The 21,050-nt window shown below is 59.1% G+C and overlaps 1 protein-coding gene across 2 annotated transcripts in view; it reads right to left on the bottom strand.

Annotated features, from left to right (window-relative positions):
- Positions 1 to 21,050, bottom strand: part of NOL4L (nucleolar protein 4 like) — a 127,979-nt gene that overhangs the window by 19,435 nt on the left and 87,494 nt on the right. Inside the window, exons 1-2 of one of the 2 annotated variants that reach the window (XM_075563794.1) lie at positions 14,884 to 15,000; positions 6,649 to 6,790 (exon numbers count right to left, since the gene is read on the bottom strand). In XM_075563794.1, the coding sequence (XP_075419909.1) occupies positions 6,649 to 6,757 (109 nt within the window). In that variant the 5' untranslated portion in view covers positions 6,758 to 6,790; positions 14,884 to 15,000. Of the gene's footprint in view, positions 1 to 6,648; positions 6,791 to 14,883; positions 15,001 to 21,050 lie in introns of those variants that run through there. The other variant, XM_075563793.1, reaches the window with a different exon arrangement.

Raw genomic sequence — 21,050 nt, 5'->3', positions numbered from 1 at the left:
CTGCGAGTGAGAATCAGCTCAGTGACAGTGGGAGTGTGTTGGGCAACTCGAGGAGCCTTGGTGGGCTCATGGTCAGGCCTTGGGCTGTGAGTCCCACGATCACCAGTGCCCTCGAGGGTCAAAGACAAGACAGGGCTCTGTCTGGGAACACCCAGGGGGAGCGCGGAGTGGTTCTCCAGCAGCTGTGGGTGACCTGTGCGGTATCACCAAACAGCTTTCCAGCCCAGCACCCTTCCCAAAGACGTGAGCCTTGGGGCCGGTGGGCAAGGAGGAGCCCTGGGCCTGTGCGTTGCCTGCCATGACCCCCGGGCTCAGTCCCTGAGCCTGTATGGCACACACACCAGTCCTGACAGACCCGTTAACCAAGCACCCCCCGCCCCGCCCCCTCTCTCCCACCTCGGTGCCTGGGGCAGGTTCCCGCATCCCCTGACCCTTCAGCAGTCTGGGGTAGGGGTGGGGGGTGCTAGGCCAGGGGATGCCAGTAGAGGCAGGGTCAGAGCTGGGCTGGGGGAGATGCTCAGTAACCAGAGCCCCCCCTAAGCAGGGGGGCAGGGGCCCTTGGGAGAGTGCTGCCATCCCAAGCCCCAGCTGGCTGCTCCTGCTCCACAGTTACACACACACACACACACACACACACACACACACACACACACAACCACTTGCATTTCAGGAAGGTGCCCAGTCCCCTTGTCCGGCACTATTCACTGCCTCCAACCCTCACTGGGGCTGCAGCACGAACCCTCTTCCACTGACAAAGCATTCCTAAAGAGGCTGTCATTCCCTTTGGGTGCGGGGTTGGGGGGTGGGGGGGTGGGGAGGATGGAGGGGGATTCTCTGACTCACAGAGACCCCTGCTCAACAGGACTGAGCCCTGCCCGGTCCGATGCCATCCTTACAACTGGTGTTGCTGCAGCCACCGTGTCCATCCACTGCCCTAAGGGCCTCCCTCTCTCCCCCCACCTTCCACTTTCCCACGTATGGCATCCTTTCCTTTCCCAGGGTGTGCAACGCCCAGGGCCACTCCCACCTTGTCCTGTAATCGGGGTCTCTGTGAGCTGGTATGGGCTCAACAGTGAGTTTGGTTTTTGGTCTCTCCCATTAACATGTTTGAAGCACATGGGCATTCTCGCGCCACAGAAGGACAAACTGCTGGGTGAGTGGGGTAAAACGTCCCCTTCTCGGGGTACACCAGGGCAGATGCTTCGGCAACCCAGGTCACACTCCTATCGGAAGCTAGACTCAGGGACGGCAAGCAGCATGCCTAGATGGCACAGCAATGAAGGGTGGCCAGGGCCAGCTTGGAGCTCCAGCCCTGGACTCTCTTCAGGAGGGAACCCCAGCAGGCCAGACCCTTCCTTGCCAGGTGGGCCCTTCTATCTGCCCACCTCCTGGCCCAAGACCTGGGCTCTTTGCTGAGCACCTGCTCAGTGGAAAGGGCCCAGCTGGCCCTGCACTCAGAGTGGCAGGGACCTGCACGCCCTCCACAGGGGCAGGGCGATGCCGGCTCTGGGTCCCTGTTTGGTCCCAGCAAGTAGAGTGCAGCCGCCTACTGCCAGCTTGGGGCAGGGTCCCTGACCATAAGTCAAGGCAGGAGGCCAGTGGTCTTCCTCACACATAGAGAGATGGCCCTGAGGCTACAGGGTCCCTTTATGCTTTTTAGGAAAATGAAACTGCTTAGGTACACAGAAAAGCCTGAGTAAACTATGTCCCCAGATACTGGTATTTTAAGTTTTCTTCCATTTTTTGGGTATTTTTCTTTCAGATTTTTTTTTAACAATGTACACAGTAACTGTGACACAGGTGTGTGGGGGGGGTTAATTTCTTTGCAGATGGGGCTCCTGCCCCAAGGCACAGAGAACAGCTCTCTGGGGCTTCCAGCAGCTCGTGGGCTGGAACCGCCGACCTCTCCAGGAGCAGCCGGGCCCCTAACCCACTGTTCCACGGGGCCTCTTTTGGCAGCCCAGCAGGAGTCTTGGGCCAGTCCCTCTCTGACCAAATCACAGGCTTCTCCTGGTGGGGCCGGGCGGGGCTGGGTTCACCTGGCTCTGGTCTGTCTCTCTCCCCTCCCCCCCAAATCAAAGAGCCCTGCATCTCAGAAGTGCTCAATGTTTGCATGACTGACGGAATGAAGCACTCTGGGACGGTGCTGAAGGTCTAAGCCAGGGCCCTTGATGACTCTGGCCAACCTGGTACTATCTCTGGAGGTGGGCACCCGGCAGAACCATCCCATCTTCTGGCTCAGGGGGCCCCGGAGGGAGGGAATCGGTGCGGGTGGAAGGGGTGGCGGTGTGTGTGCCCAGGCAGTCAGTCTCATCTCATCCCAGAGGTACAACTAAGAGACCCCAATATCTCCGGAGCCCCACTCAGTGCCTGCCCAGCAGCCCCCACCACAGGGGGACAGGACCCCAACTCTCCTGAGGCAGCTTCCTGTCTGGCCTCCTGTCTGCCTGGAAGTGAGTGGCGTCCGCTCCCCGCCTCCAGCATCCTCCGGGAGGCCAGGCCTCACACTTTCCGTTCAGGAAGGGCCGAGGAAGGGGCCTGGGGAAGCTCACTGGGCGGAAACGGAAGGAGTGGGGCCGCCATGGACCTGACATTCAGAAGGCGCACAGAGTTCATTCATTCATTCGCCCATCCATCCATTCATCCATTCATGGAGAGGGGCTGCCATGGACCTGACATTCAGGAGGTGCACGCAGTCCCTTCATTCATTCATTCATTTCTTCATTCAACAGGCATTTCTCTCTCATATGTTTGCTGAGAGCCAGGCCCGGGTCAGGGGCTGGGCTTCTAGTGTCGCCTTGCAATGCTTGTGGTCTGGGGGAAGGGCCGGTCGTGACAGGTGGGTGAAGACGCCATTGCAGACTGCCCTGCCATTCGGGCCTAGTGTCTGCAGACAGTCTCACTCACTCCGGAGCCAGCTTCTCCCAGGCACCCACTCTCCTTCCCCACAAGGCAGCGTGGGGACTGGGAGTGTGTTCCCAGACGTGGGCAAGGAGCCTGGAGCTTGGCGTGGACCCCCACAGGAGCCCCGGACCTCAGCCTGGGCTTCCTCAGGGTCTGGAGGGCCCTGGCCCTGGCACTACGGACACCACGTGGGCCCTCAGTCACTGGAGCTCTGAGCAAGGCTCTGGGTGGTTCCCAACTCCCTACCCATCTCCTGGGAAGCCTGCGACAGTCCCACATCTGCCAATGCGAACTCAGCCCTGCTCCCCTTGTTGCCTCTGGCTAGGGCACCCACATTGCCCCCGACCCCCCAGTTTCCTCCTGTGAAACGGACCTAGAGCAAAGCCCTCCCCCACATGGCAGTTCAGACCCAAGCAAGCGAACAGCTCCCCAACAGGTACCAGTCACCTGCCCCACCCCCCCGCCTCACTTTGGCCAGCCAGCAGAGGCGGGACACCCCAGCAGCAGCACCTTGGGTCCTCCGTAGTTCCTAGCTGCGGGAAGAAGTGCCAGGTGCCCCAACTGAGATGGGAGTGGGGACATCAGAAACAGACAGCCCCCAGCCTGTTCCCCTCCTTGCCAAGTAAGTCTCAATGAAGACCCAGTCGTTCACTCCGCGTGCCAGGCCCCAGGTGGTGGTAAAGGGTTTGCCTGCACTCGGGGTCGGCAAGCGGTTTGAATCCACGTAGCCCTGACACCCGTGTTGGGATATAACTGACCACTTGAGATCCACAGGGCAGCATCCCCCACAAGGACAGGGGGCTAGGAAAGGCGGAAGAATGGAAACAGGAAACCCGGGGAGGAAGTGGGATCAGTCAGGAGACACTGAGGAGACTGTAACGTGTACCTAGTGCCGGACGTGAAACTGATGTGGCGTCACGCTCCGTGAACCTCCACCAAACTCACAAGGAAAAGTTAACACAGAGCAAAACCAGGGCCTGGCCATCTACTACTTCCGCAAGGCAGTGGCCACTGAAAACACCATGGGTGCAGTTCTACTTGGAGATACCTGGGGCTTGGCCACAAGGGACTCTGTTTGGTTTAAAGCTTCAGGCCACAAACTCTCAGCCAGCAGGCACCCAGGAGTGTGCCAGGCACCCAGCTAGATGGGCGGGGTGAAGGGAGGGCAGGGCAGCCAGCAGGAACAACACAGTCCAAGCCCCCCAGGTGCACAGGCTCCAGGCAGGGGCTGACGGAATAAGAGCTCACCCAGGGGCCTTGGAACCTGGTCTAGCAGCAGCTCAATCGTGGGAGCAGGGTCTCCGCTCCCGCCTGCCTCTAAGCACCTTCAGAGGGAGGTGCCATGACCCCAGGCCAGTGCCCAACAGAAAGGATGCTCTGTCAACAGGCCAGAGGACCAGCAGAGACCAGTATAGCCTGTTGGGCCATCTCAGGGCCTATGACCCCCTGTGCAGGGTCTGGGTGGGCCTCTGGCCAGAACCTTAGCTCACAACCTCCAGACGCTGCTTCTGATTAAATAATCAAATTGATGGTATCATGGCCAACACCATGAGCCCTGTCTCCAGCTCTGGCTGCCTGCCCTGCCCTGGTAAGTACCCTGTGTCCTGCCGGCAGGCACTCACGGCTCTCATAGGACCGGTGGCATGTCCCCACCAGACTGCTTCTTCCAGCCTCAGCTTCATGACCAGACCCCCCACAGAAACACCACCTTCTGCTTCTTGGACCTGAAGGCCCTCCAGATTCCCCCGAGTCCCCCACCCCCGCCCCAGCAAGAAGTAGCTCTAACGGATTACACACACATACAACTCACTGCCATTGCATCGATTCTTTCTGACTAGCAACCAGCCTGTGGGACAGAGCAGAAACCACTGTGGCTTTCTAAGGCTACACATCTAGAAAGCCTCATCTTTCTCCCCCAGAGCAGCTGGCTTGTGGATGCGAACCTGGCGAGCTCCTCTCTCTGACCGATAAAAACTCACGTACTGGGCCCACTGCCACGGAGTCGACTGAGATTCACAGAGATCCTGGGCTGTCCATCTTGACGGGAGCAGACAGCCTCATCCGGTTCTCGAGGAGCAGCTGGTGGGTTTGAACCCAGGACCTTGTGGTGAGCGGCCCAACACTTCTCCAAGACTCTCTCTCATCAAGACTCTCAGTTCAAACTCATGGCCACCGAGTCACGTCTGAGCAGACCCCAAAGGTGGCTGTGAGGAGTCAAAACACAGCAAGACTCCTTGGAGAGGGAGGGGGGCTCCCCACAGGAGCCCTGGTGGCACAGCAACGAAAGCACTCAGCCAAGGACACCAAAAAGTGGCACCCCCTTTCTGTGGGACAAGTGGCAGCCAGCCTCCTTAAAGAGCGCGCCCGGACTCGGAAACCCAAAGGGGCGGTTCTGCTCCGTCCTTGGGGAGGGGGTGGGTGGGGGGATGTTGGTAAGAGTCAGAATCGATGGGACACCAAGGGCTTGGGCCCAACACTGAGACTCTGGCTTTGGTGGTAGCTTTCCGGATCCTTCTTAGGGATCTGACGCTGATAGGCCTGGTTGAGCTCTGCTGGCTCAGCCCTGGGTGTGGCCCTCAATCTGCTCAAATGAGGCAGGAGGTCAGCTGCTGGGCACTTCCCAGCCCCAGAACAACCCCCCAACAGTCCCCCCCACTCCAGCAACATGTGGCCACCCCCTTCACCACCATCCCACCCTCCCGCCCGCCCCAGCCCCCGGGGCCCCGACCCGTGGGAACACAGGGAGGGGTGCTGGCCCCGGAGGCTGGCAGCACGAGGGGTCGCGCTGACCTCACGAGGCATTGGGGCACAAAAGCTCTTTCTTCCCAGCAGCTCGCACCCACAGCTCCTAGAACCACTCCCTGGGCGCCCAGCCCCGGCCGCCACCCCCAGCCGCCCCGGGGCGGGCTGGGTCTCCTCCCAGACAAAGCCAGATTCAGGCTTGAGAGGGCAGTTGGGAGGCTTCTGCCATGGAGACGAACTTTGACCCCACCCCGTATTTACTCTTTAGGGCTAGCCTGTTTTTTTTTTTTTTCAGAGTTAACACAAGACACCCCCTTTTAACCCTGTGCCACAGGCACGCATTCCAGACACCGACCTTCGACCTCTCCTAATTGTCGGTTCTACACCCCAGTTCTTCCAGGCCTGGCTCCAGCTCACCGGCTGCCTCTGTCGTCACCCCCCAGTCACCTCTTCCCCGGAAACCAGTGCCCTGCCAGGGCACTCTGACAACAGGTGCCGCCCCGCCCGACAGCCACAGCAAACTCAGGTGGGTGCCGGAGCCGAAGACCCAGCCCGGGTGCCCCACTGGGGAGCACTGAGGGTCGGGTCCTCTGGGGCCTGGGACCCGCCTTCTGCCCCAGGCAGCTTGCCCACCACCGGAAGGAAGCTCTGGTCCAGAGGCTGGTGGAGGCTGCCTGCCTAGCCCAGGACCCCCAACCTGCATTCAGGGTCTTGGGGGGGCTGCAGCTGGGGGAGAGCCCTCAGCAGGGCCACATCTCCCTTCTCCCGAGGCACATGAGTGGACAACTGTGTGTGCCGGTCCCTTTCCAGGGGACAGGCAGGACCTGGCCCTGTGGCCTATGACTCTCAGCGCTGGGCAGCCAGCACACCCTGGTGACACAAGCTGACCCTTCTGTGACCTGTACCCCAGTCACTTGGAAATCCCAACCCCACAACTTCTCCGGCATCAGGGTGCACAGGGAGGCCCCACACCCCCACCACATGTCCCCCAGGGGCACTCACCGTCCTCTTGGCTGTGGAGATTCTGGGGGCTCCTCATCCTGGGGTCCTGGCTGGGACTCAGGCTGGAGGCCAGGCGTGGGTCAGCTGACATCCATGAGGAGTCATTCATATCAAAATCTTCACTGCTCACCGAAGTCTCATCCTGAGCAGGGACGAAGGTGGCCGTTTGTTTAGTAGGGGCTGTGCATTGGCTGTGTACCCCAAGGGGCCCCAGACCTGCAGGGAAGGCAGGATGGTGCTGCCTCTGTCTCCCCACCCACCCCACGCCACCCCGTGGAAGCGGCTTGGGTCTGGTTCCTGTCAGAAGCCTGGGTACCGCCCGTAATTGAAGACAATTAGGTGGACCGTGTATCCTGTGGGGCGGGTGGCTGTGTCTGGCTCTCACCCCGTGAGCCAGCGCTGGGGTTGAAGGGATGGCTGTAAACAAGGACTGGGGCCCCCTTCCCGTGGCTGGAGCCCAGAGCGGGCAGCAGGATGTGCTGGGCCCCGACTGGGGGCCTGGCGCCCCAACTCTCGGAGCATGCACAACATTCCTTTCTCCCACCACCCCCCAACCCCCCCCCCCCCCCCCCGCAGGCAGGCAGGCAGGCGGCTGGCCAGCCCTGAGGACAATTCTGTCTTCCTCCTTCCTAACCTTTGCTGGCCTCCAAAGCTAGGCTCTGGGGAAAGGGGTGGAGTGTGCGTGGGTTCAGATCAGACTGCAAAGGGGGTTCAACTGGGGGAGGGAGCGCGGGTGTGGTGGGCTCTCAAGCCAGGCCAGGCAGCCTGCTGGAGAGGGCCACGCCTCCTGCTGCCCTGGGCCAGTCATCCAGGAACCCCTGGGGCGGGGCCCCTTGGGTCTGGCCCTCCAGCAGGAAGGGACCCCACCTCCTGCTGGCCGGGCCTCTCTCAGGAGCAGCAAGCGACTGGACTGCCCTGGGGAGCGTGTCTGGAAAGGGCCAGAAAGATGAGCCTGCAGCCCCGCACCCCAGAGCCCAGGCCTTGCCCCTCCCCTCTCCCCTCAGCAAGATACAATTGCCTCTTCGGTGGGCCCCCCTCTTGTATAGTGAGCAAACACACTCTGGCTGGAACTTTCTACTGCTGTTGTCACACACACCCCCCACCCCCACCCCCAGGCAGGCACATCTGCTCTCCCAGTGCAAGCCGAGCATCAGAGTAACCAGCTCAGAACGGCTGGCCCGGCCACCCCCTCCAGCGCCCTCCCTCCCCCACCTCGGGCTGGTAGGGAGTTTCCTGGAATTTACTGCTTCTGTGCAAGCTCCCGGTGCACCCACAGCAGCGGCTGAATCCCCAGGGCAGCAAGCCGGGACCTTTGCAGCAGGCTTGTCCAGTCAGGGGTCTCCAGTGCCTCAGGGACCAGCCCACTCATCTTGTCCCCTCTCCTTGCTTTCCTGGGTGCCAACACACTCAGATTGTACTCTGGCACCCCGAGGGACACACTCACGTCCAAAGGCTCTCGGTGCGCCAAAGAACAACCGCACTCTCCTGCGTGGATGGCACCACAAGACCAGAGAGAGGGACAGCTGGTCCTGCCCATCCAGGCTCTGTCCCCTTCTGGGTCCCTGGTGGCCCCGGAATCATGGCTGAGGTCAGATGTCTCTCCAGGCTTGGGGTGGGGTGAGATGGGGGTGGGGTTCGGTTGGACAGAACACTCATGATAGTTCATTCATTCCTTCAACACGTTTATTTACCAAGCCCCCTCTAAGGGCTGAGAGATTCTGATGGTCATCCACAGGACAGAGTCGGTGTGTAGGGGAAGATGGGCCATCAGCAGAAAGGAGAGCCACCAAACAACGGGGAGAGTGGCGCCCTGGGTGGCTGGTGCCAGGTGGGCAAGAATGACCTCTCTAGCCCGGGGACATCTGAGTAGGTGGCAGGACTCGGAGAGCTGCAAGGTGTTATCAGTGCCATCCTGGCACAGGCTGGTGGGTTCTTGGGACAGCAGGGAGACCGCCGCCGTGGTTGGGGGGTGGGCGAGGAGCCAGGCACCAAGGAGGGAGCGGTCGGAGCCATGTAGGACTCTCCCCTCCAAGGCCCATGTTCCCTGGGCAGGGCTGACTCTGTCCCTGCCAGCTCCGAGAAAGGCCACCTTGGACGCACATCCAGGCTCATGGGAAGTCAGAACCGCTGGCCTCTCAGCCAGGTTTCAGATAGTCTCAACCGAGGTACAAGTTTCCCAGGGGCCAGGTACGCCACTTGGGCCCTCCCGAGTCACCCACCCCACAGACCCCAAGGTCGGTAGATACAAAGGACAGCCCATTGTACAGGCGAGGAAACTGAGGAACTAACAAATGGTCAGGCCAACTCTCAGCAACCTTGGGGGCCCAAACCCACATCACGCTGTCCCCTCTCCTGGAGCGTCCATCCTGCTGTTCCCCTCCACAAGCCGCATTTCAGAGGCAAACCCTTCTCCACCCACCCGGCTCATTCTTGCTATTTCTTCCTTGTCAACGTGCAAACCCTCCAGCCCTTGGCCAGCCCTTCGAGGAGCCGAGCCGTGGCAGGGCAGTAGATTGTGGATCTGTGGCCTGCTCTCCACCAGAACGCTTTCTTGGGGTCTTTCAAGAACAGGGCCAAGCAGGGTGGTCTCTGAGTCTCCCACAAGGCCAGGAGCGAGACTAGTTGAATTGGCTGAGTTGCCTGGCATGGCACGCTGTTGGTGTTTAATGAGGGAGGATGCAGCATTAATCTGCCAATTAAGGGTCCTGGGCCCGTGACATGCAGCTTTTAAATGGAGGCTCGGTAAAAACCTGGACCCTGGGTGCTGCTGGTGGGAGGGCAGCAGCAGCAGCAGCGCACAACTTAGCAACGGCTCCCTCCTGCCCCTGTGAGCCACCCCGCAGGATTGCTGCACCATCCTCCAAAAGGACCCCCCCCCACCAGTTCTTGGTCACAAGGGGCTGGATGACGAAGTAGCTCCCAAGCCCAAACACACAGGACTTCCAGGCGAGGGCTTATGAGGCGTTCCTCGGCAGGCACCCTGTCAGGCAGGCCACCTGCCTGGGCAACTGCCAACCATGGGCACCTAGGCAGCGTCGGAGGTGGGCTCTGCACCCAGAACTCTCACCACCGGAGCCCCAGCACGCCTCCTCTCCCCGCCGCCATCTGAACTGCTGGATTTCCCAGCAGGACCTTGTGGTGATTTGGTGATGGGTCCGCTCACTCGGGCTCACTCTCTTTCTTTAGGGTGCTGATGCATTCGGTGATCAGCGGCTGTGCCCCGGGGATAGACTAAGGCAAGGAGGTCCTCATCATCAGGCAAGACCACCTAGAATGCGGGGTCCACTTGTAACAGCCCAGAGGGACTATGGGAATCTGTGCTGGGTGACTTTCTGTTGCCCCCGGGTTCTGCCACTTGGAACCCAGTTGGTGGGGGAGGGGTGTGTGTGTGTGTGTGTGTGTGTGTGTGTGTGTGTGTCAGAGAGAGAGAGAGAGAGCTGGTTCTAAGACTTTTTTATACCTTGACTGCTAAAGCAATTTTTTTCAAGTGAGAAACTGAAGTCTATTCAGCCTGATTTAAAAACAACAACGCCACACTAGTGCGCTTGGATCAAGCACAGTAACTTTCAACGCAACGCCGCCTTCAGGGCTGGCTCGGAAAAGACCCCTTTGTGCATGCAACACGCCTGCCACTCGTGTGTCCCCAGTTCTTCAGGGCAGCAAAGCCCCCCCCCCATCACCCTCCTCTCTCATACACACACTCCCAGCGGCAGAGAAGCACACCGTAAGCTCAGACACCCCCTAGACACACACTCCCCAAGCCGAGGGCTGCCGAGGGCAATTATCAGCATCCAGCTCAGACCCATCCAGTGACTGCGGAGGGGAAACACATCCTAGTCCTGAGGGACCGGCACCACGAGGCTGAGAGCCTGAACCCCTGACCGCTGGTGGGGGTGGGGTGGCGTACAATTCAGTTTGCTGGAATCGGAAGAGAATTTGGTCCACTAATTTCTCCCTTTCTGTAAACCACCTCAAACAACACATTCACTAGAAAATTGAAGCATGCCTATCAACCATTACTTCTCAGCCCGTGCCACTTGACTGGCCAGGGCCTGGCCTAGTCCCTCTCTCTTGCCTGTGCCTTCAAACTCCCTTTAGACTGTGGTGATAACAAACAAACAAACAAAAACTTCTCTGTGGAGATTGCAACACACATAGATCATGAGAAGGATGGAAGATTGCTATGTGGTTGGAGGGGACCAGTCCAGGGGCTGTGTGGTTGGAAGGGACCAGTCCATCCATGGGCTTCAGGAACTGGAGAAGCCACGTGGAGACTCCTGCCGGCACTGAGATGCTTCTACCATCACTGGATCCACAAGATTTTGCACCCACTGGCCTGTGATTTTCCTGCATTTAACATCATTGCCTGTGTTTCGTGAGTCTGAAGAGGATTTTATAGATTGGTATGGGCTAATATCAGATTTATGGCTTGACCTGGACTGGGCTGGGATGTTTTCTCAATATTCAACTGATCTTTTATATTAAGCTCTTTCTTATACACACACACACAACAAAACCTCTCTGGTTCTATGCTGAGAGGCCTAAACCACCACCATGGGTTCTTTCTGGAAAGGGACACCAGTATTGGGTGGGCAGATGGACAGCACACAGCTGGCTTGGGGACACACCCTGACCTGGGAGCCCTAGGTCCGGGCAGGGAGGAAAAGGAGTCACCAAACCCGCCCTGCTCTTATCTTCAGTCCAAAATTCACAGGGCAGGTTCAGTTTCTCTCCACCCAGGTGTGGAGGCCTAGTCCCGGCCAGGAGGAGGAAGAGAAGCGGGGAGACCCGCCGGGAAATAGTGGAAACACGTCTGTCTGTATCCAGGGCCCGTAGCTCCAAGCAGGTGCTATCAGTAACCCGATTATTTTACAGCTGGGGTCAGTTTTCTGGAACTGGGTCCTGGGTGTCTCTGAAGCCCAGCTATTTGCATCCTCCAGGACTCGGGATCCTGGGGCGTGCACGCCTCCCGCAGTAGTTTCCAGGCTGTAATTCTATCTCGACCACTTGCCTTCAGAAAGAAGAGGAGGAGGAGGATTTGCTGAGAGTTTGGTGCTGTAGTAAATCCATAAGCTCGGCCCAGGGGCCACTGCCTGCTGTGTGGGTGTGCCTTTCAGAGGCGGGCAGGGGCAGGGATCACCGGAGGGGTTTGGGGGCCCAACAGAAAAACAGACCCTTCTCTAACCAGCACCTCTGTCCCTCAAGGTGGCTCCCCAGCTGGGTCCTTCTGGAAAGAACCAGGCTGCCCCAGCACCAGCTCTCTCCCCAACAAGCTACTCCAAGACCCAGAAAGTGAAGCAACGTCTCGCAGGGTTGGCCAGCACCTCCTCCTGGTGCACCTGCGGGCCCTGGAAATTCTTCCGCACCAGGCGATTCCTCCCCTGGTCTCCATGTCAGCGAGCATTAAACACACGGCCTTCTGAGCATGCCAAGAAGGTACTGAACCGCAGTTGACCCCAACTTAACCACTTCGGTCCATCAGATGGCTTATTAATGGAAGATGAAAAGCCCCCAGGAGCTATAGCAGCCAGGGGTGCAAATCCCCTGGGAGAAGGGGCTGCATGCGTGCTCTCTGAGGGTGGTCTCAGCCACAGCTCCATTGGGTTGGGTTGGGGGTTCTCAAGGCCACTGTCCCGTATTAACACCTCCCCTCCGCCACCTGGCCACCAACGGGGAGGGGAGGCCAGCCAGCCTTCTACAGGGACACTCCCTGCACAGTTCCACTCCTTCCTGCTAGCAGACCGCTTCAGCTTACCAGCCACACAGACACAGGCTCTTCTGGGAAATAGGAGGCAGGCAGGGCTGAGACACAGCCAAGCATCTACCACACTTTAGGTATTCTCTCTCTCATACACACACAAACACACATGAGCATGCACACATGCATGCATGCGTGCATGCGCACATACCCTCGTACACGGATTGCCTGTCAGAAACATAGTCACACAGACATGTGGATGCTCTGCTGTCCCTGAGGTAATGCCTGCCTGCCTGCTAGCCCGGATGCTGGAGTGAGCACTTTCAACACCTTCCCACTGGAGCACTGAGTGTAAAACAAGCTTTTGTTTCCTAAGCAGAGCCAACGGGCCATTTTCCCCAGCACCCTGAACAAGGACCTCCTCGACCCCCCAGCCCGGGCCATTACCAGAAGGCTGGGGAGATGAGTTTCCGGTGGTTAGGGTTCTGCCAGGCCAAGGGAGAGCTGGAGGGGAACCCTTTGGAGTTAACCCCTGCAGCACTTGTCTTTCCAGAAAAGGGCAAAGACACGACAAAAAAAAAAAAAAAGTTCTTGAGCAACTCAGCTGTCACAGCTCCCCCTGGCTCCAGTCCATCTGAGGCTCCAGAAGTCCCCCACTGTCAGCCTCTGCAGGTGGGAGGGAGGAAGGGCCTGGGGGGATCCAGCTCCTGCCACGGAAGACGCCCACCCAGCCACTGGGCAGTGGGTACGGAGGAGGTGCTATCTTATAACTGTCCTCAAACAAGCCCAGTCTGAGCTGGGATTAGTGGGGAGCTTGATATTGTTCAAGGACACATTTGGGCCCTAATGGCTGTCCAATAAGGGGGGTTATTTACTACCTGGGGACTAACTGGCCACTGGGGGGTGGGGGAGCCCCCACCCCACCTCCTGCCATAAACAGGCCATTCTGTAGACCACTTCACAACCCAGTGTGGATTCTGGGTGTGCTGAGGCCCCCTACCTGACCCAGTTCAGGCCACAGACAGCAAGTCTCTGTCATTGAGTGAGGACCCCACACACCTCTCTGCCTGGCACCCTACCTGGCAGGCTGGCCGGGGAGGGGTCATACAGGCTGGGGTTCTCACTGGGTAAGTAAGGCTTTACCTCAAGGGAGGGGCAATTTCAAGCCCCAATCCTCCTCGGAAAGGGGAGAAAATCACGAGTCCAAACACCATTTCAGGTAGAATCAGGAGGTTATTAATCTCCCCTCAGAGCAGACAGAAAGAAAAATCAATGGTTTCGAGGGGGGAAAAGGGTTCCATTTGAATTAATGGGTTTGTGGCTTCTCCATTGATCTGCTTCTCTTCACACTTTCTTTTTGTGCTCTTGGGGAGGAGGGAGGGCTGGGAAGAGGGAGGACGGCGAGGAGGGGCTGGGCCTCCCGGTATCGAAAAGGACGGTCTAACCTTAACCTTTCTCCAGGAATAATGCTAATTAGCGAGGCTTAATGAGAACTTCCCCCTAGAAGCGCGGCCCGGTAGAGGCAAAGGAACTGACTCTGGCAAACGTAGCTGCGGGAGGGGACTGGGGGGGGGGCGGGGTCGCTTCTAAACTCGGGCAGCTGGAATAAAAATGCCTCTCGCACCCGCACCCGCACCCGCGCCCAGTGTCCGGGCCTAGAGGACGCGGCGACAAGAGCGGAGAGTTTCGAGAGGAGGCGAGAATCCAACTTAACCCCGGCGCGCGCGCCCTCCCTCTGGCGCGCCCCCGCCCTGCGTCCCCCGCCCCCCGCGCCCTGGGTGACCCCCTTCATTGAGGAATGCCCCTTCACTAGGAGGCCGCCGACACTCGCGGCTTCAGCGCGCGGACCGTACACCTGAGCGGGCCGCCGGGTCCCTCCGGGGAGGGACAAGGGCCTGCCGAAGTGGACTCAACTCTGCAAACCGCGTCTCAACTCCCCGCGCCGGGGGCCCCTCCCAGCCGCCCGGCGCTTCCCGTCCTCACATCCCCAAACAGTCCACTTCCCTTCTCCCGGCGGGGCGGCGGCGGCCACCCGAGCCCGGCCCCCACCCCGCCGCCCGCGAATGCCCTCTTCCCCCGCCGGACGCGGAGCTCAGTCCGCTGCAAACCACCGTGTGGCCGCCCGCCGCACAATACCGCGGCGCGGCGCACACAATCACCGCCCCCCACACCCGGCGGCGCGCACGGCCCCGGAGTGGGGTGCGCCTGGGGGGCCCCGGCGCTCGGAGCTGGGCACACCTCTCGGGCACCCCGCGGCCCCCCGGCGTGCAGCCCCCCCCCACACGCTACTCATTCACACTCACCCGCCCCCCCGCCCGGCGCCCCAGCCCACTCCTAGGGCGCAGCCGCTCTCCCACGTCCCTTTCCTCGACCCGGGGGAGAAAGCTCTCCCCATGTCCCCCTCCCCGGAACCCCTCCAGGCCCCCGCCCCCCTAACCGCAGCTCAACGGCCGGCGGCGGCGGCGGCGGGAGGAGGGGGGCGGCGGCCGGGGGCCCGGAAACGGCCCGATGGCGGGGATCCGGGCTGGACTCCGTACCTGGGCGGGCGGCGAGGCGGAGAGCGGCTGTCGGGCTTGGCGAGTGAGCGGGGCGGGCAGCGGTGACAGCCCCACAGCTCCAGCTGCTGCTGCTGCTGCTGCCGCCGCCGCGGCCGCCCGGGGAGAGGGGCTGGCACCGCCGCGGCGCGTCACTGCCCGGTCCGGGGGCGGGGGTGGCCAGGGGGAGGGCCCAGGCGAGCGGCGGCGGCGGCAGGGCAGCAGCGGCGGCGGCGCCGCGGCCGGGAGGGAGGAAGGGAGAGGGGGGCACCGGGCACGGGGAGGCGGGGGAGGGGGGCGGGACCGGGCACGGGGCGGGGGCCGGGGGGAGGGGAGCAGGGGGAGCGCAAGGAGGGTGCTCGCAGGGGGAGTAGGAGGAGCAGCAGGAGGAGGTGGAGGGGCGGGCGGGCAGGCGGGAGGGAGGGAGGGAGGGTGGGCACGGGGGGAGGGGGAGAGAGGGAAAGGAGGCACCCAGGGAGAGGAGAAAGGAGGGGGAGGGGGAGGAGGAGGAGAACGAGGGAGGGGGCTCCGGGCCAGGTAGGGGGGAGAGGATGAGGGCGCGCAGGACGCGCTGCCGTGCGGTGCGGGGGGAGCGCTCTTAAGGGGGAAGCGCTTGGAGTCCGCGCTTGGCCCAGGGGGTGTGCCCTGGAGAGGAGACCGCGGGGGTCCGCGGCCAGCCCTCGCTGGCGAAGGCCGCGATCTTCAGGTCCGAGGGCAGGAGGGGACACCCAGCGGGACATCGATGTTCGGGCCAGGAGAGAGGGAGACTTGACCCAAAGAAAGTGATTCGGGCGCTGTCAGGAACTCTCAGCGCCCTGGGGCCTCGGGGCAGCCCGCGTCCCAGCTCTCCTCCAGGTTCCCCCGGTACCAGTCCTCTCTGGGCGGGGCTGCTGGGGCGTTTTGTGGGGTGGGGGTGGGGTGGGGGTCGGCCCCGGGGCAATGGGAGCGGGACCCGGGGCTGGGAAAACCAGGCACGTGGCCGGCTCGGTGCTGGCTCACCACCCCACCCCCACCTCAAGACACCCTCCCTTTTCCTTGATCAAGTTCAAGCTCGGGCTCCTCGGCGCGCTGCCCACCCGCTGCCCCCTCCCTTCCCCCTCCCTCCACTCCACTCCGCACCGTCTCGCCTCTTCACTCTTCCTTTGTCTGCTACGACTTAGTTTACACCCTGCCCTGCGCCCCTTCTCCCCCGCGGCGGGCGGGGCCACCCCCCGAGCGTCCCGGCGGCGCTCACCTGTTCGACTCGAACATTTCGGCGATCCCGAGCGCGTCCCGGCTCCCCACCCCCATCCCCTCCCCCCACCCCGCCCTCCGGTCATTGTGAGCCGGCCAGCCGGCCGACCGCCCCGCACAGTATGCCGGCAGCTAAGGGCGCGCAGGCAGCGGTTGTGCAGCACCGGGATCCCACCAGCACCTATGCTCGGTCCCCAAAAGAGGTGCGCACTGTCCGCCCAGCCAGCATCGGGGGAGGGGGGGTTGCCCACTCGGGTCCGAACGGCGTCCAAGGGACAGCCGGCTCCCGGCGGACAGTCCGCTAGCCAGCCGGGCTGCGGGAGAGGACGGGATGGGGCGTCTCCGGATGGGGAACCCAGGACTTCAGCCTCGGCCTGAAAACGTAGCACGCTCGTTCCTAAATGGCAAGTTAGACACCTACAGGGGCAGATGGGTCTGGGGGAGGCGGAGGACAGATCCGCGTTTACCACCCCCCACCCCACACACACACCCTCTGTTACAACAGATCAGGGTCAGGAAAAGCTTATGCTCTATCGGGGCGAGGCTACCCTCGTGGGATTCTGCCGGGGAAATGGCCAAAATAAAACAATAACCATCCCTCTCCTGGTCCCCTCGGTCGGTCGTTGGAGAGCAAGGCGGTTTCTGCTGACTTCTCTGCGCTCCAACTCATGCACCGCGGGGCCAGCGTGGATCAGAACACGAGGCGGCCACCGCGTGCTGTCTGCAATTTTGAAACGGACTGCCTTTAACCCTCCAACTTTTTTCCTCCCTTCTTCTTGTAAAAAGCCTTTTTTTCTTTCTTTCCCTGAAAGCTTGGCATTGTGGACAATCCGAGGTAAACAAAGCTCCCTCTAGAGGTGCGAATGGGGAGCACACCAGCATAGGCTGCCGGCAGGTAGTCATCCATTAACCCCCTCACACAGCCTCCTTTCCCCCAGCACATGCTAGGTTTCACCGTCGATGTAAAACTCAGACTTTCTGTACCAAAGAGGGCTTACACAGGTAGCTCGTTCGCACCTTTCAGTCCTGAAATCAGACGTTTCCAAACGGGTGCTCTCTCTGTTAGAGCCTCACTTCTTAATCCTCAGGGTCCGAGACAGGTGGGATTTTTACAACAAATGGGCAGCCTAGACCCTTCAGCTCATGGGGAGGCAGGGAGGGGGACTGGGGCATGTCCACCTGAGCAGCTGTCCTCCCTGCCTCGGATCACCCAGGGGCCCAGGGTTCCCCGCCTCTCCCCACCACATTACTGGAGACCTTTGGCTCTGCCTGGCCGGAAACAGTATTTTATAGTGGTGGTGGACGTCTAAGTTTGAATTATAAAGCCAAACCCAACTCCAGTTCAAAGGTGGAATTGAGCCCAGATAACCCCCAGCTCCTCTCTGGCTCAGAAGAGAGAGCAAGCCCCGCCCAGGAGGGCAGCGCTCTGATTTTTCTGCACGCATGAAATGTGAGCTCATCTACCGTCCCTGAGATAAAAGCAGCCCCGGCCCCACACAGCCCCACAGCAAGCCTTTGGGAGGCCTGGAGGAGCCCGCTGCTTAGCCAGCGCTACTGAGGCCTGCAGAAATCACCCCGTCCTTATCCCTGAAGGAGCTGCCCTTCCTTGAGTAACCTTGGACGGTTGGGCTGCTTTCTTTCGGTGCCTCTGGGCCCGTTCCTCAAATCCTTAAAGCAGACACAGCCCAGGTCCCAACAAGGAATCAGGTGACCTAGTTTCCTGGCCACTAATTCTCCCATTGATAGGTCCCCTTCTCCTGGCCCCAATGGCGGGGAGGCATTACTGTTAACAGGGACAGCACTGCCTAATGTCACCACCATGCCTCTGCAGACAGTGCTGCTTTTGTAGAGGGTGGACGGGCCAGGCAGCCCCTCTGTGGAGGTTCCTAAGCAAATGGGGGCTTAGCCACAGTGACTGGGAGATGGCGGTTGGTAGGAATAATGTGCTGGGGTGTGAGCAGAACACATCCCACTTAAGCATCGCAAAGCATTTGAAAACTGATTTGTCCCCATAAGTGACTTATGAATGACAAGAGAGGAACCTGTACCCATCAGATGGAGAGATGTGGCAGACACCTCCCCAAACCCTTCTCCAACCAAGTGACCACATCCAGCCACCCCCAGAATGGGGCTGCCTAGCAGGTGTGCCCAGCTGCTGAAGGAAAGCAGTCAGAGGGAGAACATGCTCACTGCCTGGGCCGTCCCCTCAAGCGCCCCTCGGGCTACACTCCTCCCCCAGGAAGAGTACCCCGAGTGTGATCAGGAGGAAGCACCCGGGACGGAAAGCCAGGAGACACTTCCCACAACACAATTGTCCAGCATGCTTCAAACATCTTTGACCCCCCACAGAGAAAAAAAATTAAGTGCATTCTCATACACTTGACTGTTTTAAATGATGAGACTGAAGAGACAGAACAGCGAAGAGTGGCCCCGGGTGGATCCTGGTTGGATCCCGGCAACAAGGAGGCATGGGGTGGGGTGGAGACAGAGGGACAGGTATGGCAATGGGGGCTGGGAGCCGAGGCAAGGGTGGGCTCAGGGCTGAGTGATGAGAGAAGGCTTCTCCCAGGAGTAAGCCCACGTCTAGTCTCACCCTGGAAGGTGGACGCTGACAGATGACAGAAGTTGACCGGTGTGGCAGGAGGAGGGGTGGGGGTGGGGGGCTGGAGAAGATGGCCTGATGTGATGCCAGAGCCTGGTAAACCCCTTGGGGCGGAGGTGGGGTGAGGGGTATGTGCACATGTGGATTTTCCTCTGTTTTAGGATCAGGGCAGGCAGAGGGAGAACAGGAGAGAGAGTGGGGGCGGGGTGGGGTGGGGAGACCACCGAGGAGATGGAAGAGAAAGAGTATCAGTCCAATCAAACCAGGCTCGATTTTGGCTCTGGCACTCGCCCCGCGGCCTCAGGTTCAGTGCTTACACATGTCTAAGCCTCAGCCTGCTCCACAAGAAGGGGCCGTGTGGTAACATCCCATCTGCTAACACCATTTCCCCTTTCCCTGTGTTCTCGGGCCTCCAAGGACGTCTGCCCTGACAGGAGCCTCGCCGCCTCGGGGTTTCCCACCTTCCTCTTGTCCCTTCACAGTAAGGAGGATATTGTCAACCAGCAGAATAACTATATGGCCAGGGAGCGTTATGCAAATGAAGGGGTGTGGCTTCGGAGGCCAGCTTACTTCATCTTTGGTCCCCTGAAGGAACATTTGGTAAATGGAAGTCTTTCCCTTCATCATCAAGACTTAAATGTTCAGAGTTTCCTTATCCGCAAAGTGCTCTGCTGTCTTGTCCAGTGAGGTCCGACTCACAGTGACCCTGCGCCCCACACAACGGAGCGCGGCACCGTGCCTGTGGGCCCATCTCCTGGAGAGTCTTCGGCGTTTTCTCCCCTTGCCCTGCTGCTACGTTACTAGGCAGGAGGTCGGTCTCCGGGGACTGGTCTCCCTTGACAAGGTATCAGGACAAAGTACTCGATGAAGGCTTGCCATCTTTGCCTCTCAGAGGCATTCTTGGCTGTACTGCTTCCAAGACGGGTCTGCTGGTTTGCTTGGCAGTCCGTGGAACTTCCGGTATTCTCCGCCAGCACCTGCAGTTCAAATGCATCAATTCTTCATGGGTCTCCCCTAGTCGAGGTCCGGCTTTCACACGCATGTGAGGCGATGGGAAACACGCTGGCGTGGGTCAGGTGCCCCTGAGTGCTTAGTGTAACAGCCTTGCTGTTCAACACTCTAAGGGGGGTTTTGTCGAGTGGATTTGCCCCAGTCCTCTCTCCAGCTGTTTATTCTGCCGCCCACAGTGCCTGGCAGTTCTCCTTGTTGCCCATGTGCCAGAGCTGGGTAGTAACCACTGTCAGACACTTTTCTCGGAGACTTGCAGAAGGATGTCTGTCTGCATCTGAGAAGGCAGCATCGGCTGATGTGCGTCACATGTTCAACTGGCTGTTGTATTTCTTTTGTCTCTATCTCTTTTTGGAGAACAGCCTGTTCATACCCTTTGCCCATTTCTCTGTTTGAATGGGTATTTACTGGTAGGAATGCTTTGGAAATTAATCTTTGTCGTGTATGATGCAAGTGTGTTTTCCCTAGTCGTATTTAAATGGTGTGTGATGGGATTTTTTTGGTCATATGGAACTTTTATATTTTCGGATCATCGACTTAGAATGTTTCCCCCCTGCAGGGCTTTGGAGTTTCCAGCATAAGACAAAACAACAGCAGCAACAGAAGCAAGCTTTCTTTTCCTATTCTAAGATGATAAAAAGTAATGCACCTATATTCTTTCTATTAGAATAGTTACAGCTTCATTTGCGGAAATCCTTATTCCCTCAGTAATCTGTCTCCATTGAAGTAATGAGGTAGAAAACCAGCCCCCCCCACCCCCCAACTGACTTTCCACATTGTCCCCATGCCATCTTTTAAATGGTGTACCTTCCCCCCCCCCCGCACTATCATGATCCCAATTCTACCTTATAAATCTGGCTAGACCAGAGCATGTACATGGGTACAGATCAGAGCTGGAAACACAGGGAATCCAGGACAGATAAACCCCTCAGGACCAATAATGAGAGTAGCAATACCAGGAGAGGAAGGGGAAGGTTGGAGAGAAAGGAGGAACCAATCACAATGATTTTATATATATATATATATATATATATATATATATATATATATATATATATATATATATATATATATATATATATATATATATATATAAAACCCCCTCCCTGGGGGAAAACAGAAAAGTGGGTGATGGGAGACATCGGTCAGTATAAGACATGAAAAGATAATATTTATATATTATCAAGGGTTTGTGAGGGAGGGGGAAAATGAGTAGTTGATACCAGGGGCTCAAGTAGAAAGCAAATGTTTTGAGAAAGATGATGGCAACAAATGTACAAATGTGCTTGACACACTAGATGGATGTATGGATTGTGATAAGAGTTGT

Source organism: Tenrec ecaudatus, chromosome 12 (genome assembly GCF_050624435.1).
Source record: "Tenrec ecaudatus isolate mTenEca1 chromosome 12, mTenEca1.hap1, whole genome shotgun sequence".
NCBI classification, from domain to species: Eukaryota; Metazoa; Chordata; class Mammalia; order Afrosoricida; family Tenrecidae; genus Tenrec; species Tenrec ecaudatus.
The sequence above is the reverse complement of the archived record's forward strand: the minus strand, read 5'-3'. Positions and strand labels throughout refer to the sequence as shown.